At 59.2% G+C, this 25,559-nt stretch overlaps 2 protein-coding genes and 1 long non-coding RNA gene across 4 annotated transcripts; 1 reads left to right on the top strand and 2 right to left on the bottom strand.

The window, feature by feature from the left end:
• Nucleotides 1-803: 803 nt before the first annotated feature.
• On the bottom strand, nucleotides 804-13,255 carry KCNC3 (potassium voltage-gated channel subfamily C member 3). 2 transcript variants are annotated; one of them, XM_077130946.1, is made up of 5 exons: nucleotides 12,383-13,255; nucleotides 7,406-8,513; nucleotides 6,622-6,624; nucleotides 5,685-5,876; nucleotides 804-1,664 (listed from the first exon to the last, which is right to left on the bottom strand). In XM_077130946.1, the coding sequence occupies exons 1-5, from the start codon at nucleotides 13,253-13,255 to the stop codon at nucleotides 1,528-1,530; spliced, it is 2,313 nt and encodes a 770-aa protein (XP_076987061.1). In that variant the 3' UTR covers nucleotides 804-1,527. The 2 variants fall into 2 exon arrangements, with proteins under 2 accessions (XP_076987061.1, XP_076987060.1); XM_077130945.1 differs by lacking the exon at nucleotides 6,622-6,624.
• Nucleotides 13,256-13,425: 170 nt separating this feature from the next.
• Nucleotides 13,426-23,754, top strand: LOC143658803 (uncharacterized). The gene is made up of 3 exons (XR_013163331.1): nucleotides 13,426-13,528; nucleotides 15,587-15,882; nucleotides 22,347-23,754. It is a non-coding gene; the product is annotated as an uncharacterized LOC143658803 (long non-coding RNA).
• NAPSA (napsin A aspartic peptidase) lies at nucleotides 17,522-24,352 on the bottom strand. Its single transcript, XM_077130990.1, has 9 exons — nucleotides 24,208-24,352; nucleotides 22,050-22,191; nucleotides 21,845-21,968; nucleotides 21,533-21,651; nucleotides 21,027-21,226; nucleotides 19,892-20,014; nucleotides 19,510-19,654; nucleotides 17,956-18,054; nucleotides 17,522-17,814 (listed from the first exon to the last, which is right to left on the bottom strand). Exons 1-9 carry the CDS (start codon nucleotides 24,288-24,290, stop codon nucleotides 17,587-17,589), a joined length of 1,263 nt encoding a protein of 420 aa, XP_076987105.1. The 5' UTR covers nucleotides 24,291-24,352; the 3' UTR covers nucleotides 17,522-17,586.
• Nucleotides 24,353-25,559: the final 1,207 nt, after the last annotated feature.

Raw genomic sequence — 25,559 nt, 5'->3', positions numbered from 1 at the left:
GGCTCGGGGGAGGTAGCGCATCCTTGAGCCAGGATGGGATTTGAGAAATGTGTTCCCGCCCGCCAGCGTGACGGCAAGAGGAAGAAGGGGGACTGGGCGTGGTATCACTCCCCAAGCGCCTGAGTGCCCCCTGGGGGCTGTGCCTCAGTGCCGGCTACTTCAAACGAGAACACTTGCAACTGAAATAAACTGCGGCCTCAGCCGGAAGAGCGAGGTGCGAAAATGCGCACACAAAACTTTTCAAAAAAAGCACTTGCCCTGGTACCGCCTGAAACCTTAGCCCGCCGCCAGGGGGCGAATACGACCCTCTGGGAAACACGTGGGTGTCCGTGAAGAGGGTACCTCCTGCGCCCCTTGCAATGAAGCAGCTTTGGGGGGACAGAGCTGAGCACAGGACAGGGCAGGGAGGGCCTGGTTCCCTGGGATTGCAGGCAGGTTGAGCCTGTCTTGGAAATTCTAGCGGCGGGGGGGGGGGGGGGGGGGGGGGGGACCTGAGGTGGATGCGTCTGATGTTAGGGATTTGGGGTGTCCAGGAAATGGAACTGTGAGAAGGATTTGGGGCATCCCAAAAGCTGAAATGAGCGGAAGGGCCGGCTCAGGCCTTTGGAGGTCTGAGAGCTGCTGGGAGGCGGTCCAGGGAGCGGTGGGATTGGGAGCGACATCTGTGAAGGGAGGGGGCTTAGGGGGCTGCGGGACGTCAGGTGCCAGGGTCAAGTCTAAGGAATTCTGGGTGCAGGGCTCATGGTCCTGGGAATCTGGGGGATTTGGTGTGCTGGGGCCAGATCAGCCCAGGAATTCTGGGGTGGGCGGTCTGAGTCCAGGCAGCTAGAATAGAGCAAGCAGACCCTTAGGGGCGGGGGTGGGACGGGAGGTAACATCCCCCCAGAGAGCCTCGAAGAGGCCAGGGGCGGACCTCGCAGCCACTCGCTGCCTCCCGCTCCCACTAGCTGAGCGCGCTAGCTGGCCGGCGTAGTTTTTAGTTGGTTTTGTTTTGTCGGTGAATCAACATGTGATGGGTTGCCTTCCTGGGGTGAAGGGTGGGAGGTGAGGAGACCATCCTGTGGCTTCAAGGTCAGCCCCAACCCCCTCCCCTCGAATGCTTGGCATGCAGCCCCTGGCGGCATATTGCTGTGGTGAGCTGAGGGGGTGGGGGGAGGGGTGTCAGATTGGAGAAGGCATGCAGAGTGAGGGGGAGGTGCCCCAAATGTAACTGGCATAATTTGGACGTATTTACACGAGTTGATGGGAGGGCGTGTCCTATGGCTCATGGAGACCTGAGAAGGCTTTATTTTGGGGGGGGGGGGAGAGTTCGGGGGGGGGGGGGAGGCTCTGGCCCCTCCCCGTCCATCCTAGGGTCCAGGTGGGAGGTGAGGGGCCCGGGGGTGTCTGCTGGCGTCACCGTCTCGGTTGCATATTATTAATGACTTTTTGATTTTTTTTTTTTAAAAAAAAACCCTTTTCCGCACCCCCCAGCTCCTTTGACCTTCCCTGTCACCCCCGAGTCCCCCCACAGGGGGGAGGGGAGCGCTAGAGGATGGAGGGCAGGGTCGGGGGAGCGCGGCGGGCGGCCCGGGGAGAACCAGGGGGCGTGGCAAGGGGCGCCAGGCGCAGAGACACCCCGCTCAGGCCCGCGATGCTGCTCAGGCTGCGGGATTTCTCGTAACCTGGGTGGAGGTAGGGGGTTAGAAACAGAGATGGGGGTGCAGGGGGAGGGTGCCAGAAACAGGGCCCCAAGACAGAGGAAGACAGAAACATGGCCAGAGATTTAAAAAAAAAAAAAGCAACACAGAGTTGGAAGGAGAGGGCAAGAGGCACTCAGAGAGGAGGGGACAGACAGACAAAAAGCAGAAGACAGCAAGGGACACAGAGAGAGGGAGAGAGAAAGGAGGACAGGGAGATAGGGACACAGAGTCAGACACAGACAGATGAAGAAGACAAGATGGCCAGAGACGGAGAGACGGACAGAGACAGAGACAGACGGACAGCGGCAGGTCAAGGAGGTGGAAAGAGGTGGACAAATCCAAGAGTCAGCATCAAGAGAAAGGGTCAGAGACATCAGGGAGGGGGAGAGACTCAGGGTTAGAAGGCGGGTGGCGCCCAGCGAGCCCCCGCCTCCCCACCCCCACCCAACCGCGGCCCGCCCCGCCCCCACCCCCGTGGCCCCCTCATCTGAGGCAGAGAGGTGGGGGGCAGCGAGGAAGCATGGTGGGCAGCAGGGCATGGAGCTCTGGTGCTGGGGTGGGGGGCTTGGGGTGGAATGCATGTGGGGGGCGCAGCCACGGGAGGTGCCTGGGAGGGGGGCATGGGCTAGGACAGTGTGGCAGTAGGGGCGGAGGAGAGAGTGAAAGGGGGGTGAGGGGTCTAAGCTGAGTCCAAAGTCATGTCCTTGGGGGGTTACACTGAGCACGGAAGGAGGGGGGGGAGACTCAGAGTAGTGTGAGAGGGACAAAGCTTCTCCAGAAGGTTCTAGAGGGTATCTCGAATGACCCAAGGAGCCATGGGGGCTCTAGCGGGTGACCAGAGGCTCTAACGGGGCCTGAGAGCATGTCCCAGGAGCAGTCTGGGTGGTTTCCTGAAAGTCTGGGAATGTCTTAGAAGTTCTGCAAGTGTCTGGGGGCAGCTCTCTGGCTTTCCTCGGTGGTGCTACGGGGTCTGTCTGGGTGAGATGTCTTGGTGGTAGGAGAAGAGGGGCTGGGGGTTCAAAGTCCAGTATCTTGGGGACACCCCCTCCCAGCCATTCCCAATTGCTAACCTGGGGGGAAGGGGCAGGGGGGGACCGAGGGTCTCGCGAGGTCTCAGGCGGTGACAAGAGCTGGGGACAGAAATACACAGAGTCACGGCGGGGGGAGGGTGGTTAGGGGGACCCCCCAACACAGCCTCACTGTTGGGGGGACGGAGAAACGCCGGGATCTCTTCCTCCTCTCTGGTGTTTTCCGGGGGAGGGGAGCAGTGAAATGGGGGGCGGCCAGAGACATCAAATATGGAAGGAGCTTCCGGGGTGGCTGGGGGTGGAGGCAGGAGGAGGGAGAGGGCTGGGGCGGAAGTGGGGGCCAAAGGACTTGGGTAAGGGGAGTTGGAGGAGGTGAGGGAAGTTTGAAAAGGGAGGGTCCTGGGGAGTTCAGGCCAGAAGGAAGGTAGGGTGGTGGGCCAAGGACGGGAGCAGGGGGGGAGGAAGGGGGCTGGTGGTGGGAGAGCAGAGGGGAAAGATGGGGGAAGGGACCAGGAAGCCCGGAGAGGACTCAGTCAGCCCCTTCAGCTCCACCATGATTTGAGTTCAATGAATGGATATCGGCACTGTAGGCAAGAGCAGCAGTTCTTCCCCCACCCCACCCCAACTCCTCCCTCACTCATCTCCCCACCCCCTCCCTCTCCATTCCACCAGGGCCCTTGTAGACCTGGGTTTGGGGAAAATAGGACGGTAAAGGAGTAGGTCCCAGCAGGGAGGGGGAGGGAGGGGAGCAGGGAGTGTGGGAGGGGGCGATGGAAATGAAGATGGAGGAGGGGGCGGTGGGGGCAAGAGGCACCACGAGGTCTCCTGGAGTCTCCCCAAGCCCCACTATGGTGTCTCCTTGGCTATGGGCAGGGATTCTTTAAGATGAGTCTCTGTTTCTCAGAAAGAGTCCACAGATGCTTGTCCAATGAATGTGTGATGGATCAAATACCTACAGGTAATTTCCCCTCCTGTTTTAAACAAAACCTACCCCCTTGCCCCTCAGCCACTAAGCCCCAGCGTCTTGGCCGTTCCCTGAACAAACCAAGCTCACCCACCTCCGGGCCTTTGCATGGACTGTTGCTCATGCCTGGCTGGCTCTTTCCACTCCTCAGGTTCCATGTGCCCTAAGCCTTCGCTAGCCCCTCTAACTTCAGGGGTCAGAGCAATTCTCTTGCTCCCCTTCCCTCTTTTTTCCTTCCTCTCTTTCCTCCTCCCCTTCCTCCCTCCCTTCCTCTTTTCTTTTTTCATTTTTGTTTACTTATTTTCTGCTTCCTCCAATCAGGGATTGGCAAGCCTTTTCCGTAAAGGGCTAGACGGTAACTATTTCTGGTTTTAGTGGACCATGCCGTCCAAGTCACAACTCCTCGGCTCCGCGGTTGTAGCTTGGCAGTAGCTGTGTACCAATAAAGCTTTATTCACAAAAACAGCTGGCCACCAGGTTTGCCAGAGTTTGGTGAGCCCTGCTCTGGATGGCAGGGATTTTGCTTTGTCACTGCCAAATCTCCAGGATCTAAAGCCGCGCCCTCAAGAATTAGTGGCTGAATGAATAAATAAATGAATGGATGGATGGAAGGAGCCAAGGGTTAGTTTAGCTAGGGTTGTGGTGGGGATTACAGAAGATATGGTGAGTTCCTAGCACGTGCTTGGTTATGTTTGCTGAAGGGTTCACCTGCCAAATCTCTCTATACCCCCCCACCCCGACCTCCCCATCGGCCCCCAGCCGTCCCTCCTGACCCTGACTCTCTCTGCCTCAACCTCTCTACCTGGACCTCACCCCTGCCTCCTGACCTCCACCTCGCTCCTCCAGCCCAGTCCCCATGCTGCCCCGGAGGGTCTCTGACCTGCCCCCCACCCCAGATCTCCAGGAACTCGAGAGTCAGCATGGGCCCTGCTTCTCTGCCTCCTCATGCCTCTCCCCCAGTGAGACAGACTCCCGAACTTTGCGTCTACTCTCCCCTTTGTCGTTTCTGCCCAATGGGATTCCTTGCCCCCCTCTGCCGGGGTAGCTCTTGCTCGCCCTTGCTGTCCCCTGGCCCGGTGGCCCCGCCCTAGCCCGGGAGTCCCTGTGCTCCTCTCACAGAGCCGGGACCACCTCCATCCCACACTGACCCCCCCAGAGAGGCTGCCTGGGTCTGGACCTTCCTCCCCTACCAACTGGGAGTTCCTGGGGGGTTACAGGCCAGTTTTGGTCTCTGCTGAATTCCCCGCGCCTGGCACCCCCCCCCCCCAGCAGAATAATTGTGGGATGGAGGGCTGAGCCTTTCTCACCCCAGTCTGCATCTGGAAGCGGGCCCCGGGCGTGCACCCCCGTTTTTCTGGTTGAATAACGAAGCCAAGGGGGAGGCAGGAGAGCGGTGGATGGGGGTGAGGTGGGGGGCAGTCATGAGGGAGGGCTGGGGAGGTCGGGCGTCGGGTTGGGGACTGGGTTAGTTCCGCGGGTTAGTGAGAGGTGGGGGCACGGTGTCGGGGGCTGGGGGTGAGCTGGATGGTCACGGTGAGGGGTGGGTGTCTCGGTCAGTGGGGGGTGCTGCGCGTTCTCAGAGGGGTTAGTCAGGAGGAACGGGGAGTCGGGGGAGGAGATGGGAGGGTGGGGGCTACTTACCCCGGGGGGAAGGGGGTTCGTCCATTAGGGGGATATCCAGGCCGCGGCGTTGGCGTTGAGGTCGGGCAAGAAGCTGGGGGGCCCTGGCTTACGCCAGTCTCGGGGGGGCAGTGGGGGAGCACTGGTGGCTGGGGGGTGGGGGAAGAGGCCAGAGGGTCCGGGGTGGGGTGGGGGGAATGGAGATGGAATAAAGACAGGTGAAGGGTCAGTGGTGGGGAGACGTGGCGGGCGTGGGGGTGTTGGCTGGGAGGGAGGTAGTTGGGGCCAGAGGGGGAGGGAGGGAAGCCCAGCACCTCCTCCCCCATCGCCCTCTCCTCCCTCCCAGGACTGGGGGCACAGGGGGGTCGCGGCCCGCGGAGGGCACCTCACCTTTCCGGATGGAGCCGTCGGGGGAGGGGGCGTAGTCGGTGAGGAGGAAGCAGGCCCGGTCGCGGCTGTAGCGGCCCCGGCTGCCGGGGGTGAGGGGGCTCTTGTCATCGGGGGACATGGCGGGCTGGTCGATGGCCGGGCAGTCCTCGTGGGCGAGCGCGGCGGCCGCTGGGTCCCCATTGGGGCGGGGATCTGCATCCCGAAGGGGCGGACAGAGACACAAAGCAGAGTGAGGTGGGGGACCAGGGGAGGGGATCACAGATCAGCAACGAGGGGTGCTGGGAGAGGTAGAGTTGGAAGATGGTGGAGGTTGGAGGTAGGGGAATTAAGGAGGGTGGTGAGCGGGGGGGGGGCTGCTGCTGGGAGAGGGCACGGCTGGGGGTGTGGGGAGGAGGTGGGGGGGAGGCTGCGGGGTGTTGGAGAGGGTAGTTGGGGGAGGGAGGGAAAGAGGAGGGTGGCCAGCGCAGGGCACTGGGCACAGGTGGCCAGCGGGGACGGTGTGGCGTGTAGGAAGTGGTGGCTGGGCCAGGCGTGGGGTGCTGGGAAGAGCAGAACTGTTGTGGGGCACCCCAGGTAGGGGGTGCGGGGGCGAGGTGTTTGGGGGAAGCGCGTTGGATGCTGGGAAGGCGGCTGAGGCGAGCGCAGGGGGAAGGGGCTGGTCAGATGGCTGGAGCGGTGTGAGGTGCTAAGAGCAGGGCCTGGAAAGGGTGTTTGGAGGGGACTGCATGGGGAGATGTTAAGGGCTGCGAAGTGGTTGCTTGAGGAGGGGTGTTGGGCGCTGGAAAGGGTCGGGACACTGGGGAAGGGTTGGAAAGGTGACAAAGGGGGGAGGGGGGTCCCTCAGGCTCTGACTCGAGATATTTTTAATTGGTGTGAAACTGGGTCAGCGGCTGAGGGAGCAAGATGGGGGCCAGGCAGCCCAGCTCCCTTCCTTGACCTACTTAAGGCCTGGGGGAGGGGCCCCCAACCCCTGCCTCCTCCCGGACACCCAAATCACTGCCTCTGTGAGGCACACACGCCCCTGCAGGGAGGGACAGGCGCGTGTGCACATATACACACACACACACCAGCATGGTCACCTTTTTTCTCCCCCTCTTCTCCCCTGCTTCCTTCTCTTCCTCTCAGCAGCTTCTCCGCACCCTTCCTGGACCCCTCAGGCCTGCGGATGGCCCTGTTACCATGGGGCCCCCTTGCCATCTGGGCCCCCCTGCCTGTTGGTCCTGAAGTGCCTCTCTTGGTCCCACCACTCCTGGGACCCCAGCTTTGCTGCCCAGTCTCTGTTCTCTTCCTCTCCTCTTACTCCAGTCCCACCTCTCTCCACTCTGAGGGACAGTCTCTTCATTTCTGACCCCTGCCCCAGGTTCTGCCACTTGAGACTTTTTTGGGGACTCTCTGAGCTACTCGGAGGCTGTAACTGTCCCTGCTGCCTGCCCCTGGCCTGCCCAGTGCCCGCAGGTCTCCCATCCTGACCTCCCCCTCCTCCCGAGTCTCCCAGGCTGTATGCAGATTTCTGTGCCTCTCCCGACCCTCCAAGAGCAGCGGTTATGAGTCTGTCTCTCCCCCCCACAGCGTCTTTCACACAAAATCTGTCTCTCTGGGCCTGACTGTTCCCTCTCCATTGCTCCCACCCCATCTCTGAGCCTCAGCAGCCCGCCCCTCCCGTGCCCCCCTCGGCACCTCCCCACCCTCAGGCCTCACCCCTGCGCCTCCCCCATCCTCACCTGCCCGGTTGATCTCAATCACCTCCTCCTGAGCCAGCGGGCACGGTTCCCCGGGGGCTGGCAGAGGGGGCAGCCCCATGATCCCGAGCCCACCCGCTCCCCCCCTGAGCAGCCCGGGGTGCGTGTGGGGCCCCGGCGGGTGGGCCCCGGTCACAGTCACCCCCACGGCGGGCGGGGTGATGGGCGGTGGGGGGCTGACACCCCCGCTGCCGGGGTGCGGGTGGGGCGGGGGCGGCGGGGGCGGCCCGGGCTTGCAGTAGTTGGGGGAGCCGGGCTGCGGGGGCCGGGGGATGTGTTTGTTCTTCTTCTTGGGCAGCTTCTGCTTGGCCATGGCCAGCGAGTAGTACATGCCGAAGTTGTTGACGATGACGGGCACGGGCATGGCGATGGTCAGCACGCCGGCCAGGGCACACAGCGCCCCGACCAGCATCCCCGACCACGTCTTGGGGTACATGTCCCCGTAGCCCAGCGTCGTCATGGTGACCACGGCCCACCAGAAGCCGATGGGGATGTTCTTGAAGTAGGTGTGGTTGGAGCCCAGGATGTCGTCCGGGTCAGCGCCAATGCGCTCGGCGTAGTAGATCATGGTGGCGAAGATGAGCACGCCCAGCGCCAGGAAGATGATGAGCAGCAGGAACTCGTTGGTGCTGGCGCGCAGCGTGTGGCCCAGCACGCGCAGCCCCACGAAGTGCCGCGTCAGCTTGAAGATGCGCAGGATGCGGACGAAGCGCACCACGCGCAGGAAGCCCAGCACGTCCTTGGCCGCCTTGGAGCTGAGCCCCGAGAGCCCCACCTCCAGGTAGAAGGGCAGGATGGCCACGCAGTCGATGATGTTGAGGCTGCTCTTGAGGAACTCCACCTTGTCCGGGCAGAAGGTGATGCGCATCAGGAACTCGAAGGTGAACCAAACCACGCACACGCCCTCCACGTAGGTCAAGAAGGGCTCCGTCTCCACCTCCACGTTGGTGATGTTCTCCGGCGGCGCCCCAGGGATCGGCGAGGCCTGCGTCACCGTCTTGTTGCTGATGTGGATGAAGCCCTCGTGGGTCTCCAGGCAGAAGGTGGTGATGGAGATGAGGATGAAGAAGAGCGAGGCGAAGGCCACATACTGTGGGGTGGGGTAGGAGAGAGGGCAAGAGGTGACCCGGGCATCTGGTCTACCAGCGATTCTGGCAAGCCCTTCCAGAGCCCCTTTTCCCGCCCCCCGCCCACTCAGCACCAAACCCCAGGGGAATCCGGGCACCCTGGGCCCATAGCTGCATCCCACTCTTCTCTCCAGGGCTGGCAAAAGGGGAAGCGAAGGAAAGGAACGATGGCGGGTCTCTCCCAAGTCGGGAGAGGAGCTGGCCCCAGCAGTGACAGATGGGGAAATTCTTTCCTGGAAACAGCAATTTGTGGCCCCTTGCTCTGTCTGCTGGACTCCCCTTCCACTCCCTCCTGTCCCCCATTTCCCATCTCAGAGCTCTGAGGCAGAGTCCAAGGGTTCTGATAGGAGATTGGTGGTGGCGGTTGGGGAAGAGGGGGTGGCTAAGATCTGATGCTCTCTGTGTCTCAGAGACTTCGGTCTCAGCTTGGAGCTCAGGGAAGGGGAAGGGGAGAGGGTGGGAGAGGAGGCAGACTCGTGAGGTGGTTCAAAGTTGGACAGCCTGGGTGTGAATCTAGCTTTTCCCTTCCTCAACTTGGGCCAGGAGATTAAGCTTTCTGAACCTCAGGTTTTTCATGGATGATGGTGAGGATTAAATCAGAGGCAGGCAATAAGGGCTGGGTTCTCAACAGGGCTCCGTCAGTGCCTAGGACACAGAAGGCTCCTGCTGTTATTGGGGAATGGGGGCACCTATTCGCAGGGACAAGGTCAAGGCCTCAGAGAAGGGCCAGGGTTTAAAATCCTTAGAGAGGAGAGGGAAGTCTGGGAGCCAGAAAAAGGATGAGTGAGGACCTCACACAGAGAACAGGGCAAAGGTGGAGCAACAGAGGAGGGGTCAGGGCCCTATAGCAGGGAGGAGGTGAAGGGTTCAGACTGCTGAAAGGGAAGAGGATATGGAAGGGGGAAGGGGCCAGGTTTAAGGCTCTGGAGAGGAAGAGGGAGTCAGGGGCTTGGACGCTGAGGGAGAGGGCAGGGCCAAAAAGAGGTGAAGGGGTTTTAATCAGAGGTGCAGAGAACTGGGGGGAGGGGGTACCTGAGTCATTTTGAAAAAGGGGTGAGAAACAGAGTCCTGCTGAACAATAGTGTTAAGGCGGAGAGGCCGGGGTCAAGGTCTTAGGAGGAAGGGGAAAGATTAGGAACCCAGAGAGGGCCGGGTGCTTTCTCAGATGCACTGAGGGGATGGGGAAGGAATGGGCTCTGATATGAGGTTGGTGTGTGGGCTTTGATCATATGAGTAGAGGAGAAGGGTGCAGAGCAGGGCCAAGAGGGACCTTAGACATGGGGTGGGATGGGGGTCAGCGCCAGCCCTCTCTATCTCCATTCTTTCCCCACAGATGTGAGGGGGCGGGGTCTGGGTTTCAGGAGGGCTTGACTTTAATCAGGGGTGCAGAGCAGAGAAGGAGGCCAGTGCCGGGCCGAAAGAGGCCCGTGGTCCTTGGGGTGAGCAGGGGTCAGCGCCGGTCCTCCCAGCCCCCCTCTCCGTTTCTCCGCAGTGGTTTAAGAGGCCAGAGGCCGCCGTAGAGCGCATGCCCGGCGCTCCCCGCCCCCTCCGAGCCCGCGCAGCGCAGGCTGCGGCACCGCAGTGGGGGCGGGCCGGCCGGGCCGAGGGGGCGGGGCGCGCGGCGGGCAGCACCACGGACAGCTCCCCCGCCGCAGTGCGCAGCCGCAGAAGCTGGACGCTGCCTTCACCCCTTCCGGGCCAGAGCCGAGCAGGCAGCGCGCAGCCGCAGTGCCGCCGCTCCACGTTGGGAGGCCGCAGACCAGGAGCTTGATTAACTCCCTCCCTCCCAGGGCACAGAAGGGAGGTGGGCACCCGTCGCAGTGCGCAGCTGCAGAAGTGGATAGCGGTTGGGAAGGTTTAATCCCTTCCCCCAGATGGTTCAAAAGTAGAAGGGGTAAGAGGACATGGAGTGGAGTCTCTGTAAGGAGGAAAGGAGAGATTACCAGGAAGGGAGCGAGGGGAAGGTAGAACCGGACCCTCTGCTTTGCATTGGGCTCAGCTCCCAAGTCTCCAGCATTCTCACTTGGAGGATAGAAAAGTGCCTGGTAAACCACAAACACCCAAAAAGCATTTGTGGGAGTAAAGGACTGACCCCGCAGATGTCCCGGCCCCCTAGCCTGAGCATCACAGGACTCCACCCTCCTCCTCCCCTCACCTCAGCACCCTTCAATGGGGTCACAGGAGGGAAGGGCGCCCCAAGCCATGGGGGAGGGGGGCCGCCCAGAGGCCTGAAGGGGCATCTGCGGCCACGTCGCTTCGCACCTCCTCCACGCCACCTCCCCCCACCCCACCCCAAATCTTGCCAACTCAGCGCTTCCTGGGGACCAAACTTTATGCGGTGCCTCCGGGGCCCCCACCCTCTCGCTCCCTCCCTGGGCGCAAATGCGGCACTGCGGCTCCGCGTCCTTCCCGGCCCGGGACGCGGCATGGTGGGGGGAGGGGGCCGGGCACGGCTCCTCCCCGAGTTTGGGTCCCTAGGAAGCGCGGAGGAAGGCCCGGGACAGCCGCTCTTTCTCTCTTTCCAATTCCCCCCATTGTGAACTGTCCCTCTCATCCAGCACAGTCTCATTCCGGGGTCGCGGGGACAAGGAGGAAGTTAGGAGGAGGGAGGAGGTACGAGGGCGAGGGTAGTCACTTAGCCTGGGAAGTTGCAGATCTTTGAGGAAAGTTTTTCAGGGGAGACGGAGGGAGATTTGGGGGGAAAATCTGGTGTTTTTAAAGGACAAAAAGCTAGGGGGAAGTATGCGGGGCAAAGTGTCATTGTTGGGGCTCTTTGGTTCATGTGTTTTTGGGGGGAGAAGAGACAAGAGTCCCAAGCCTGGGCTTTGGACTGGGGGTGGGTGGGAGGAAAGCAGGGGGCTTGGAAATGAGACCAGGGATGGGGACGGGGAGTGTAGAAAGCACCCAAGGCAGGGTAGAGAGAACTGGGAGCTATTTTGAGAAGGAAGTTTTGAGGCTGGTGACTTGATGGGGGGATCCCAGGGACTGAGATTAGTGGGGGCTTCTGAAGGGGAAAGGCTTATTGTGGGGATTCAGGGACATGGAGAAGTAGGAAAAGCTTGGGGGGGGTGGTGGAGGCTGGAACTTTAGAGGGAAAGTCCTTGGGATGGGAGCTAGGGTGGAGGATACAGGCAGAGACAAGAGCATTGAGGGGGCCCGACAGGGAAGGCAGCCCAGGACTCGGTGTTACAGTGAGGGGGAGGGCAAGTGGGAAGTGTCCTGACTGAAGCAGACACTTTAGGAGTTCAGAGAGGTTCAGGATACTCTCAGATTGGGGTGAGAGGGGTCTTCTGAGACTCTAAGGGCAGAATAGGGGGGCGAGGTGTCAATATTATCCCGAACACTCAAACTTGGAGAGAGGGATCTTTTGGGGGGGTGGGAAGGGAAAAGGGAGACTCAGAAACCTATTCGAAGGGGCTGAGACTGAAGGGTTAGAGGGGGGGCTTCAGGGGTTCTGGAGGGGGTGGAGGAAGCTCTTCGCACGGTCCGGGACCCTCTGAGGGCCTAGGAGAGGAGAGGAGCGGAGATCATTCGGAGGAGCTCGGGGTGGGGGGATTCAGGGCTGGGAACGAACTTTCTAAGGGTCCGAGGTGGCTGAGAGAAGTGGGGTGGGTTGGAGGGGGTTCTGAGGATCTAGGGGAGATGCCTGGGCTTAGGGGGTGTGTTCGGAGGAGTCTGGGAGACTTCTAAGAGACCGGGGAGCTGAGACAGGAGGAAGGCTTGTGACCTGCCTAAGGGCTTCCGTGGGTTGGGATGGGGCGCTCCTGGGGATCTGCAAGGCGCCTGGGCGAGGCGGGGGCAAGGGAAAGGGGGGCTCTGAGAGCGCGCTCACCCTGGCGGCCCGCGACGAGTAGGGGTCCTCGAAGAGCGCCCACACGCGCGGCTGCCAGCGGCGCCACCACGTGCCGCCCGCGCCGCCCGCGCCCCCTGGCGGCCCCCCGCCGCCGCCGCCGCCCGCGTCCTGGAAGCAGAGGCGCTTGAGCTCGCCGCCCGCGCCGTCCAGGCCGCCGCCGCCCGCGCCCGCCTCATCGTCCAGGCCCGCGTCGTGGGCGCCCGCGGCGGCGGCGGCGGCGGTGGCGGCGCCCGCCGGGTCCGGCGCCTCGAAGGAGTCGAGCGCCTCCTCGGCGTCGCGGTGCTGCCGGTAGGTCATCCAGCAGCAGGCCTCCACGTCGGTCTCGTCGATGCCCCAAAAGCCGAGCTCCTCCTCGAAGAGCGGCCCGCACACGTCGGCCGGGCAGTGCAGCTTGCCGGTGCGGTAGTAGTTGAGCACGTAGGCGAAGACACCCGGGTGCCGGTCGAAGAAGAACTCGTCCGCGCCCGGGTCGTAGTCGAAGCGCGCCGCCGCCTCGGGCTCCGTCAGGCCGGCCAGCCGCGTCCCCGGCAGGGTGCGCAGCGTCGAGCGGTACGTCTCATGGCGCACGCCGCCCACGTTGATCACGATCTTGCCGCTGTCGCCACCGCCGCCGCCGTGCCGCCCCATGGCCGCCGCCGGCAGCCCGGGGCATGGCTCGGCGCGCCGGCCCCCGGGGCCGCGGGGTGCCGGGGGGCCCGCCGGGGACGCGGCGGGGCCGGGCTGCGCAGGCTGCGGCGGCGGCGGCGGGGACAGCGGCGGCGGGGACTCGGGCGGCTGCGGCGGCGGCGCCGGCTGCTGCTTGCTGGCCCCCTGGCGCCCGCGGAAGGACGAGACGCAGACTGAGCTCAGCATTGGACGGGGGGCGGGGCGGGCGGGGCGGGGCCGCGGGGGAGGGGCCGCGGGACGGAGAGGCGGCCGTGATTGGGCGGGAGGAGGCTATGGAGGGATGGGGCGGGACCGCGGGGAGGACGGGCGGCCGTGATTGGGCGGGAGGAGGCGAAGGGACGGAGGGGGCGGGGATGCGGGGAGGAACCGAACAGATTGGTCCAGGAGAAGGCGGGGCCGAGGTCCCGAGCACAGCTGCTGGAGCCCTACCGCTGCCGGGCTGGACGGGGCGGAGCCGAAGTGAGACCCGCCAATTGGGTCTTTCTGAGAGGAGGGGCGGGGAGAGCATAAAAAGGGGCGGAGTGGGCGACTTAGGCTGCTTTGACAGCACCGGGAGGACCGAGGTGGCGGGGCTAGATGAGAGAGAGAGACCTGATGGAGTCGAAAAGAGAGTGGGGCGGGACGGAGGGACAGGACGAGTCCAAACTTTCTACAGGGGCCTGACGAGCCGTGGCGAACGGAAGTAGGGGCGGGGCTACATGGGAGAAGACGCTTTGATTGGCTGAGAGGGACGGGGAGAATCGAGCGCGGGCGGTCGGGCCTGGGTGGGGATGGCCAGGTGGAGAAGACCGGGTTGGGCTCCCAATGTTTCTTAGACGGGGCGGGGCGGAGGGTGGTGTGGGCGGGGCCGGAGGAGTTGTAAACAATTCTGATTGGCCAGGGTGTGAGGGGCGGGATGTAGCGGCGGGAACTGGAGTGGAGCGTGGAGATTGCTCCTGGACGGAATGGGGCGACTAGGCTGAACTGTAAGGGGATGGGGGAGAGGGCAATGGAGAAGGAGGCTTGGCGGGAGGGTTGGAGCCGGCCGAGACCTGGAAATCTGAGAGCGTCTGGAGAGGACTAAGGGAGGGGCGGGGCTAAAGGAAGGATTGAAGGAAGTTGCATATTTGGCCTGGTTAGACAGGATCAGGCCGGGAGAATGAGGGTCCGGATTGAATGGGGCGGGGCGAGGCAGGCGGGCGGAGTCTACAAAAGGTAGAAATGTCTCGAAAGGACTGTGGGAAGGCTAGGCGAGGGGCGGGGATTTGTGGGGCTTGAAAGCAACCAGGTTATGGCGGGCGGTTCAGGGCTAAGAGGAGGTGGGGAATAAGGTCCAGAGTAAGCGTCCCGGCTGGAACGGGAGGGACAAGACCTGTAGCACACAGCCACCGGGCTGCACAGAGAGGAGAGAGAGCCCTGACCAAGGGCAAGTGGGGCCTTACAGGGCCGGGCGAGGACGTGCCACGGGTGGGAAAAGGGAAGAAGGCCTAGAGAACGGAGAACCAAGGTGTGGGTAAGGACTGGAGAGGAGGGGGCGCTGAGGAAGGGCGGTTAGCGGAGGGGAGAAGCGCTGTCCATGCTGAATCTGAAGGCGGGGCCCATAGGGAATGGGGCGGGGCTACGTGTCGGCCAGGCCCGCGCGGGAGAAGCTGGATTGAGGGGCGGGGACAGAATCAGGCGCCCTCGCCCAGAATGGGTCCCGCCCCGCCCCTCGGCCCGCTGAGCCGCCGAGCGTCAGGGCGCAGGCGCAGGGGGTGGGATGGGGCCGGCGGCCGCGACCCGGGCTGCGGCGGGAGGAGCGGTGCCTGTGGGAGCGAAGGGGGCGGGTCAGGAGCTGCGGGCGCCCTCGCGCGCCTGGGCCGCCGCCACCGCCGCAGGGTGCTTCCCACCCCCGCTCCCGTTTCTGCGTCTTTCGGACTCCTTGTTTCCCTGTTCTCTGTCCCCCGGTCTCTGAGTCTCCCTCTTTTCCAGGTCTCCGCCCTCCTCTGTGTCTCAGTTCTCTGAACCCCTTCCTCTCCTCAGCCTTTGCCTTTCTCCTCTCCTGCCTTCGGTCTCTGTCTCCCCTCTTTCCCGGTGTCTCTGAGTCTGTTTGCCCCAGGTCTCTGTCCCGCTCTTTTGGGTCTCCATCCCCTGCAGGCCTCTTTGCCCACTTTTGGGTCTCTGTCCTCCACTCCCCCGCCCCGCCCGCCCCATCTCCGTCCCCGTCTCAGATCTCCGAGTCTTGCCTTTTCTATTTCTGGGTCTCTGAACCCCATGCTCTGGGTCTGTGTCCCCCTCTCTCTGAGTCTCTGACCCCTCCCTCTGAGTCTGGATCCCCCTCTCTGGGTCTGGGGACCCCCGCTCTAGTCTCTGTACCCCCCCTCCTGGCCTCCGTCCCCCTCTGTGGGTCTGTGTCCCCTTCTCTCTGGGGTCTCTGTCTGCCCCCCCCAGTCTGTGTCCCCCTCTCTCTTTCTGGATCTGTGTCCCCTCTCTCTGGGCCTCTGTTCCCCACCACCACCAGGATCTGTTACTCCATTCCTGGTCTCTATGTCTTTTTAGCTCAAACATCTGTCTGCCCGCCCCCCCATCACCCGTCTAACCCCCATCCTGGCCATGACTCGACGCTACGTCACTGCAGAGAGAGTTGCAGAAGTGGGGCCTGTCCTGCGGATCAAGGGAGTAACACAGCCCCCATCCCAGACCCTGGACTCCCCCATTTCCCCATAATCCAGCATCCAGGAACTTCAAACCTCGGATGGAACCCAGGAAGGCAGGAAGAAAAACAAAATCGGAATTTCCTATTCTTATCAGCTCTAAATTCTGGTGAACCCCAGGGCAGGAGCAGTGAGTCTAAGGTGAGGGGCTGGGGCTCGCGGTGGGGGCCGAGCCGGGAGCCGGGGTTGGATAGCTACAGGGGCTGGCAGCAGGGGGCTAGGCTAAGGACCTAAGTCTGCCACCCTTCCTTACACCTCCCCTCTGCCCGCCCCACCTCCCTCCACTTTTCTGCGGCACTTCAGACAGCAGCCAGGGGAGGGTTCGAGTTACCAAACCAGCATTTTCTGGGAGGCCCGAAGGTGTGGGAGGTGGGCTGCAGGGGGTGGTGCTGGAAAAGGGGCCAATAAGGGATGTGACTCGTCATTTAGGAACCTGGGGCCCAAAGGTGGACGGATGACCCAGACCGCCGCGGGGCCCGGGAATTTGGATGCCGTCACTCCCTCGTGGCCCTCCCCAGGCTCCACCAGGGAACGTGGGGATTTGTGAGCCTGAAATCACCACTCATCCTTTAGAGGGGAAGGGGCTTCTGGAGGCTTGACAGGGGCTCGGTTTATGGGACCCTCAGACATGCGCACAGACTAGGGCAAACTGGACTCGATTATCGGCTACGGAAAACAGAAGGGGTGAGGCCAACGTTCGTCCGGTCCTCAGACCCTTCCTCCCCCCACCCCCCACCCAGTCTATCCTTTTCGAGGTTCACATGGCACAGAATCCCTGTAATTCCAAACTCCCACTTCCCTCAACCCCGGCGGCCCCTCCCAACGCTCCCTCCCCCATTTCCTAAAGCCCTGGAATTGGGGAGGGGGCTTCTCCTCCCTGAATTTAAGATCCCTTTTTTATTCCTCCTCCCCTGTTCCCATCAGTTCCAAATCCAGGAAAGGGGTCTTAGAATACTAAAGCCGAAAATATGGGGACTCCCTGCCTACAAGCCATGGTCCTTCGAGACCCTCCAAGTGTCTTATCCCCCAACGCTCAGAATTAGGGGAATCTCTCCGCGGTAAAATGTGGGTCCCCGTCTACCGAGACACCCGCCTCCAAAAGTGGGATTTGGGCTGCCACACCGCCCCCGGTCCCTGAGCTTTCGCCCCCTCCCCCGTACTCACCCCAAGTCGAGGCGGGGCGGGGTGGGGGAATCCGGGACTGGCGATGGGGGGAGGGGTGACCCAGCCCCAGCAGCTCTGGGCAGCAAGAGGCTGCGGAGGGGGGAGTGACATCACCGCCGGAGGAGGGGCAGCACCGCTCCCCCCAACCCGGGGGCTTCAAGCCCCGCCTCGATGGCGGACCCCGGGGTCCGGGAGTCCCAAAGGGATAGATGAGGAACGAGGAGATGACGTCCGTGGGAATGGTGCCCCTTCCACTTAGATCGAAGGTTGGGAAACCCTTTACCGATTTCAGCCGCCACCACCCCCATGCCACCTGTCGCCGCCGTCGCGACTTGTCGCCTCCCACGAATGTTGTGACTGTGCCCGCCCCCGACGGGGCGTGGAAACGGCGTGGACTACAACCTCCGTGATGCCCCGCGGCACCGGGCGCCCTTGACCAGAGGCAGCCTAGGCGAGGGGCTTCATGGGATTCGTAGTACTAGAGTCCCGCATCACTGTGAACCCCGGGGAAGGGCGCCTTCCTTCCCCTTCCTCTCTTCTTCGACTCCGGAGGTCCGGACACTATGTCTCTCTCCAAAAAAAGCACGCATTTAAGAAAAGAAGCCACCCAGGTAGGTGCCTTGGAAATAGTGGGGTTTTACTAGGCGGCGGGGCCCGAGTACGCATGCGCTGGCCAGGAGTTCACTCGGAGAACCGCGCCTGCGCGGGCCAGCTCCCCCGCCGCCCTGCCTCGCGAGGCCGAGCGCGCGCCAGCCCCACTCGGGCCTCGATGTCGTTGGCCCCGCGGTCGAAGACCGCCACGTGGGCCCCCAGAAAGACGTCGCCGAGGATCCAGAGGGGCCCCACGGGAGGAGGCATGTCGAGAGCCTGGAAGCCGGACAGGCAGACGCGGGCGCCTCCTCGAGCAATCTGCAAAGGGACCGGGGATGGGGGTGGGCCTCTGGGCGTCTGCGTCCCCTGTCCTGTCCTGGAGCTGTCCAACTCCCAGCTCCGTTCTCTCAAGCCCCGATCACGCCACGCCACTCTGACGTCAATGTTACGTCTACCTACCTGGATGACGTAGTCCTGGGCAGTGAGGTTGAACCAGACTCCCCCAAGGAGAAGGGAGATTTGCGGGAGCTCTGGGATTTTTGAGCACTGGATGAGGTACTGGAGGAGAAGAGGAACAAGTGAAAACAGGATTCCGGCATTGCTCAAATCCCGCAGCTAGGTATTCCATACTGCCGGCCGGACGGTCCTGCCGCTTTCTTTGGTTGCCATCGCTTCCCTCACCCACACCCCCACCTCCCGCGCTCCGTACAGGCAAACCCTCTTTTCCTCTCGTCTAAGTGTAGATCAAAAACTGGGCTACACCTTGGTATACTTCATTTGTTTCACAGCGTCTAAAAGGTACAGGTGTGGGGTCTGTGTTTTGTGTTCAAATCCTGGTTCTCCCACTTTACCTGCTGTGCAACCTCAGTCAGGTTACTTAACCTATCTGGGCCTCAGTTTCCACTCTGAGAATACAGATGATAATAGTCCTTACCTCATAGGGATGCCGTGATACTGGGAAGCATGCCTGTTGCATCATGAATACTACTATAGCTATGTACAAATCAGGAGGTTTCAAGTAATGGTTTCAAGTTTCTGCCAGCAAACCAGGCTTTTCCTTCACAGGAAAAGAGCTGCCGATGTACTTCCAGTTTGCCACAATCCCCACCACTCCCAAGTACATACCCATAAATACCAGTCTATGATTAATAACTACCAAGAAATTTATCTTCCTTATAACCCACAGTAATCACCTCATTGAGCATCAAGGAATGGTGGAACTATGTTGAATTAGAGAGTGTGTTATTCTCTTGAAAGGAGAGGTGGTCATTGTAGCAACCCATAAGCATGGCCCAGGAAGGCTTAGTGACTTGCCCGAGACCACACAGCTCATATTTGAGTCGGATCCTCAAGAGCTGAGTGTTCGTCAGCACAGTCAGGGTCATGGATTTTCGGGCTGAGAAGGCCCCACCACTGCCCAGAACTGCGGTGCCGGCGGAGGCACCCGTAGGGCTCCTGTGGTGGGAGCCCCGTGGGCAGCTCTCAGCGTCATGACCCAGTCCATGCTTCTTGAGACTTTTGCACAGCTTTTGAGAACCTACACTGTCCAGGTTCTTCTGAGCCTCTGGCTGCTCCTGCCCTTTCTCCTTTTCCTTTAGATGAAGCTGTTCCATGAGCTTTGCTCCTGGGGCCTCTTCTCTCTCCCTGGGAGGCTCCCTCACCCCATCACTCATTTCTAAGGGCTGATGGGCCCTAAATATGACTCCTGAATTTTCTCCCACTCTTCACCTCCCCTCATGGCCTCTCACTCTCATCCAGTCCTGAATCCACCTGCGTCATCTCCTTCCCATGTCCCAACCCGGCCACCAAAACCAGTTCCTCCTCTAGTTCCTCCATGTACTGTGTCCCTCAGGGCATGTGGGAGGTGTCCTTGCTTCCCCCCACTAACCCCTAGGCTGTCCCTCCTGCCCTCCCGGCCACTTGCTGCCCACCTGACAGCCCTGCATCCTGCCCAGTGTACCTCCCGCCCCGGTGGCCTCCTCAGCCCCTACCCTCCAGAGATCTGGCCCTCACCTCACCCGCCAGCAGGGGCAATCCCCCAATGGCCCTGTGCAGGGCCCGGATCTCCTCCTTGGGGCCTGTGATGACGGACGTGCCTGTGTCCAGAATGGCAGCACAACCCCGGGCACAGAGCATCAGCCCTGTGGCCACTTGCACACTGTGAATAGAGGATGCAGTCATTGAAGCCAGAGTCCCAAGAGTCCACGACTCCAGCCTCCTCGCTCAGACCTCCAGCCCCCCCCCACCCCCCACCTCAGACCCACGAGTCCGTCCAGTCCCCCAGCCCCTCCTCCCCCAGATCCAGAGTCCAGGTCCCCAGCCCCTGCCCCCTCAGACCAAGGGGTCCAGACCCCCAGCCCCTCTCCCCTCAGACCCGGGAACCCCAGCCCCTCACCGCTCCATGTGGATCTGCCAGTAGGCAGGGACCGTGACTGGCACGAAGGTGAGGGGTGGGATATAGTGCATGGGGTCTGAACCCCCCAGCACCAGCTCTCCTCCATAGGCTTCCTGAGGGTCCCTGCAGAGGCAAAGCGCTGTTGGCATCACTTCCACTCCCCCTGCCAGCCCTGAGGGGACCGGACTTCCTGCTAATTGGGGTGGCTTCCAGGATCTAAGGGGGGAGTGCAATGTAGGCAGGGTCTGGAAACCGGGCAATAAGTGAAGGAAAATGGGATGTTCTTGGTGGAAAATGGGATTTGGGGGCTCTGAGAGCTTCCCAAAGTGGCGATGGGACTTCCTAGCTTGGCTGTGGGAGGTAGAACTTTGGCGTGGCGGGTGGGGATTTTCTTGAGCTGAAGGTCACAATACGTGCGGTTTCTGAATCAGCCCTGGTGGAGAGGCACCTTCCTGGTGGGCGGCAGGGCTATCTGAATTGCAGCCATGCAATCTCAAGAGGGGTAAGACTTCCTGAGTTGCTCTTGACCATGGTAAGAGGAGAGGGGGCGGAGCCTTCCTGGAAGGCAGAAGATGAATTTCAAAAAAGAGGGCAGGAAATACTCAAGGTTGGTGGAACTCCTGAGGGGATGGATGTCAGGGTAACTGAGAGGGCATAGGATTTTCTGACTCAGGGTGATGGATTCTGAGGGCAAGGTGGAGACTTCCTGGGAGGTTGGGTGGGTCTCTCCGAGCATAAGGTTGAGCTTTCTAAGAGGTGGGTGGGGATTCTTGGATTAAAATGGGCAATTCCTGACTTCTGGTGGCTGTGCCCGGATGGAATCTGAACTTTCTTTATGGTGAAAAGAGGGTTCCTAACTTTAGTGTTTGCTTGAAGAGGAAATGGAATTTCCTGATTTGGGTTGGAAACATGAGGCATTTTGAATAGATGGTGGGTTTCTTGACTTCGTCTTAAACTGTCTGTTGGTGGATGGGACAGCTGAGTAGGGATCAGGTGTTTCTAATATTGGGTGGGTGACTTCTTGAGTGGAGGATGGGACCTCCTTCAGCAGGTAAGAGACTTCCTGAAGGACAGCAGAGCTTCCTTCTTGGGATAGACTCCTAGATAGGTAGGATGTCCCCCCTCCCACCAGTACCTGTTGAGGTAGAAGGAGAAGACAGGCTTGTCCAGGAGCCCTCTGTCCACCAGTACGTCCAGCGGGGGCCGAACTCCTCCCACAGCCAGAATGGGAAAGCCGAGCCCCAAAATTCCATCAAAGTGGGCAAACGTGAACACCAGGCTGGGTTCCCACAGGGCCTCCCCGAAAACCACTGATGTACCCTCGAGTCCCCCAATCTAGGGGTAGATTCAGATGGGGCCAGTTATTTCTGGAGGGGACCCTACCCACAGGTCCCTGAGATCCCGCAAACCAAGGCATGAAGTCCAGCTCTGGGGGCATCTGGGAAAAAGCCCAAATGCCTAGGAAATTCTAGCTCCCTATTTGGAAAGCCCCATCCCTTTACTCAGGAAGCCGCAACCCCGACTTGAGCCCCATTCGTTGCCTCAGGAAGCCCGCCTCCCCCAGGCCGTCCCTTGGCCAAATGATTGTAAATGTTGGGGCTCTCCCAGACTCAAGCCTTCCTGGGCTCAAAGGTCACACACCGTCAGCTTGTCCTCACTCAGGATGCCATCTAGACGCCCAGTTCCATATTGAATAGCAAACTTGGTCCCATTGGGCTGGAAGGAACTGGAGGCATTGGGGTCAAAGCGGTGGTGCAGCCCTAGGGCAGAAGATGAGATGAGGGAGGTGTCATTGGGGGTAGGAATCTCCTCAGTGCCTCCTGCCCCTCTGACCTCACCCCTGAGGCCATGTCAGAAGTGGCTGGTGCCTCAAAAACCTTTGGGAAGCCAGGACCCAGTCCCCCATTCTCGCTTCATCCCCATTCTGTCTTATTCTCCCCCATGAAAGCTCACAGCAGGGTACACTGAAGAAGTGGCATCTTTTTGACGGGACCCAGAGATTGGAGGAGCCAGTGTCGAAGACAACAGAGAAGTTTTGTGGGGGCGTTCCCAGCCCAATTTCCCCAAAGTATTGGGCCTGATGACAAAAGAGAGAAGTGAATGAAGAGCTTGACTTGGGGACACAGGGGTGTGTGGGCTGTGGGGGGCAGGGACTCACATCCAGGTAGTTGGAGAGAGGCACAAAGATGGGCTTGTTCTCAGTGGCTGAGGTTCCCCATTTGGGGAGGCCTGCTGGCTCCACCCATCTCCTCAGTGGATTCAGGGTTCTAGGTGCAGGATGGACTCGGCGAAGAGGGATCCTATGGGGGAAGAGGACATATGGACAGTTAGGAAGTTAGCCTTCCTGTTAGACCCTCTATAGCAATCTTTCCCATATAGGATATAATGGCAAGTTAAATTTCTGTATGACTGCAGTAATGTCATTACCAGAAACTCTACAATAACAACCTTGCAGGAGACCTTCCAGAAAATATGCTGATGACTAATATCCCCCAAAGATTCCAGAAGAGCAAGCCACCCCAAACAGACCATCCCAGAGGCCTTGCAATAACAGAATATCCAATGACCTTAAAAGAAGCCATCCGTAGAGAGTCTACCTTCACACTTTCTCCAAAGACTTGAAGTTAAATCTAGCTCTTGCAAAAATCTTCATGATGTTGTACCAAACCCCAGTTTCACTTTTACACCAAAATAAATTTCAGATCTATCAAAAGCTTAATATGACATATAAAATTATGAGAGCATCAGAAGGTGGTAAGATGTTTAAATAATTCTGGGGAGAGGAAGGCTTTTCAAAACTTGACATCGAGATCAGAAGTCACAAAGGAAAATATTGATGAATGTGACTCTAAGATTTTAAACCGCTGTACAATACCCACCTCCACACACACAAAGGTGCAGTTAAAAACCAAAAATCTGTGGGAAATATTTACAAGTTGTATGTCAAAGAGTTAGTATTCCTAATATGCAAAGAGTTTCTACAAATAAATAAGTATATGAACAGCCCGGTGTTGGGAGACAATTCTCCATGGATATCCTGAATTTTTGCATGTCTTGCAAAAACAGAGACACTGACTGCATTTTTTCCAGACTATTTTTTCAAGGGTGTTTGTTTAATAAAGAGCTTTGGATGATAGAGATAGGTCTTCCTCTGGGGTAAAAGGCAGGCAAGCTCACTAGTATAAAATATTTGGATTGTCTAAGCTCAGGATTCCTCTCTATTGCATGTACAGGCAACTGGGGCTCAGAAAACCAACACAAATGCTGTCCACTGTTATGGCTAAAAAGGATGAAGTGAATCTCTATGCCAGTGGTTCTCGGTTTTAGCATGAAATGGAAACACCTAGAGCAAGGGTGATAGGCAAAGTTTTCTGTAAAGCCTTCATAGGCCGTATGGTCTCTTTTGCAGGTACTCAACTCAATCATTATAGCACAGAAGAAGCCATAGATGATATGTAAATAAAGGGTGACCCTTCTGTAAATTGTATTTGCAAAATAACGAGGCAGGCTGGATTTGGCTCTTGAGCTGCTATAATTGCCAACCCTTGATCTAGAAGGGTCGTTAAATTCAGATTTCTGAGTTTCTGATTAACTAGGGGGTCTGGGATGGGGCCTGAGAATTTGCATTGCATCTCTACCAAGTCCTCGGACAACGCTTTGAAGACGATTGCTCCTACATTGACAATATGTCTACCGGATATTAGATTTAAAAGGCAGCTTAACAAACAGCACGTTAAGGAATATTTCTGTACCTGCCTGCAGTCGCTCCTTGGAGCCCTGCCCCCTCACTCACACCTTTGGCCCCCCATGACTCAGTTCTGACAGCCTCAAGAGTGTGGAGTGGGGATAAGGCTTCCTGGAAGAATGGCCCCTCCCCCATCAAGAGTTCCACAGAGTGAGGAGAAGAGAGGTGAGGGAGAGATTGGGAGGGTGCCAGAGGCCAGAAGGGGAGATCCCTGGGGTCCCCAAAACTGGACTTGTTGAGACCTAAACAGTTTGGAGAATGTGAATCTGGGGGAGTCTGGGTTTAATGCTCATGGATCTGAGCCTCCAACATCTGGGGGTTCTCATACCTGGAGGCTCCTATTCCAAGAGGAGGGCAAGGGGTCCCGGGAGGCCTCAGGGTTAGAAGATTTTGGACTTAAAGGACTGGGGTTTGAAGAGGTGTCAGGGTAGATCCATCGGGGGTGGGGATGTGGGACACCATGAAAGGACGCTTATAGATCCCGGGGTCCCAGGTTTAGGGGCCACAGAACTGGGGGGCCCAAGACTTGAAGGGCAAGAGGTGTAGAGTCCCAGGTTTGGGGTCCCAGTACCGGATCAGCGTGGCTCTGGCAGGGTTCACGGCTGGCAGCAGCGGCAGCAACAGCAGCGACAGCAGCAGCGGTGACGGCGACATCTCTGGGGACCCACGTCTGTAAACCAGTGTCCTGCGGCTGCATTTCCTTCCCCTGCAGACTCCACCCTGGTCACTGCCCACCGCGGGATTCAGAGGTGGGGAGGACATGTGGCCTCTCAGAGGGCACACGTGGGGAGGGGCAGGAGGGTGGCATTTGGGGAGGGAGGTTTGGACTGTGTTTGTAGGGTCTCCAGAGGCGTCCCCTGTGTCACTGGCGCCCCTTACTCCCAGTTTGAGGGTGGGGGGCTCCGTCCCTTAACCTCCATCGCTTTTTCTTGTAACTTTCACTTCACTTTTCTGAAACTCATTAACCACAAGGGTTTCCTTGAACATGGGGGAGGGACTTTGGTGAAGGGGGAGAGGGCTCGAACAGAAGCCCCCTCCGGGTCCCAAGTGGGACCGCCAGTGTGTCAGGATCCCCCGACTCATTTATGATTTTATTCGGAAAATACCGAAAAACACAAAAATAAATAAATCATCCATAGTCCCACCAAGATCGAAAAAGTATGAAAAGAATTGACAGTGTCTTTTTGACTCTCCATTGTTCCCCCTGCTGCCTAAGGAGACTTCTCACATTTGAGCAAGCATCAGAAAAGCTAGTTAACGGTGTAGATTTCTCGGACCTCATTCTGAGATTCTGATTCTGAAGGTCTGGGATGGGGCCCAAGAATCTGCATTTTGAGATAACCCGTTTTGAGAAACTCCATTCAAGCTTAAAAAAAATTTTTTTAGCCTAGATTTACATATCGATACCAGCATGCAACCTCATTTTTTAAAAAAAGTAAATGAAAAGTTTTTACCTACTGGTGCATAACTTTTTTTCTTTTGCTTATCCAGATACCTTGAACTTGAAAAAATCTTCGATATAACTTGCATGCAATAAAGTGCACGCATCTGAAGTGGACAGCCCTATGTCTCTATTTCCCCCTACATTTTATTATGAATATTGTCAACCACAGAAAAGTAGAAAGGGATGTACAGGGTGGTTCAGTGGAAGAATGCTCGCCTTCCATGCGGGAGACCTGGGTTCGATTCCCGGACCATGCACCAAAAAAATAAAAATAGGAAAGTAGAAAGACTTGTCCAACGAACCTACAATGTACCCACCAGCTAGAATCTACAATGAACAGAGTTTGCTGAATTTTCCTCATAATACGTTTAACCTGTCGCCCATCCCTTTATCCACCCAGCAGCTCATCTTTTTGGTATACATAAACCAAATGAGTTCTAGACATCATATTCTTCACTCCTAAGCACTTCAGCATTTGC

The sequence above is a fragment of the Tamandua tetradactyla genome, chromosome 16 (genome assembly GCF_023851605.1).
Source record: "Tamandua tetradactyla isolate mTamTet1 chromosome 16, mTamTet1.pri, whole genome shotgun sequence".
Classification (NCBI taxonomy): Eukaryota; Metazoa; Chordata; class Mammalia; order Pilosa; family Myrmecophagidae; genus Tamandua; species Tamandua tetradactyla.
This window is presented reverse-complemented; position numbering and strand designations above follow the sequence as displayed.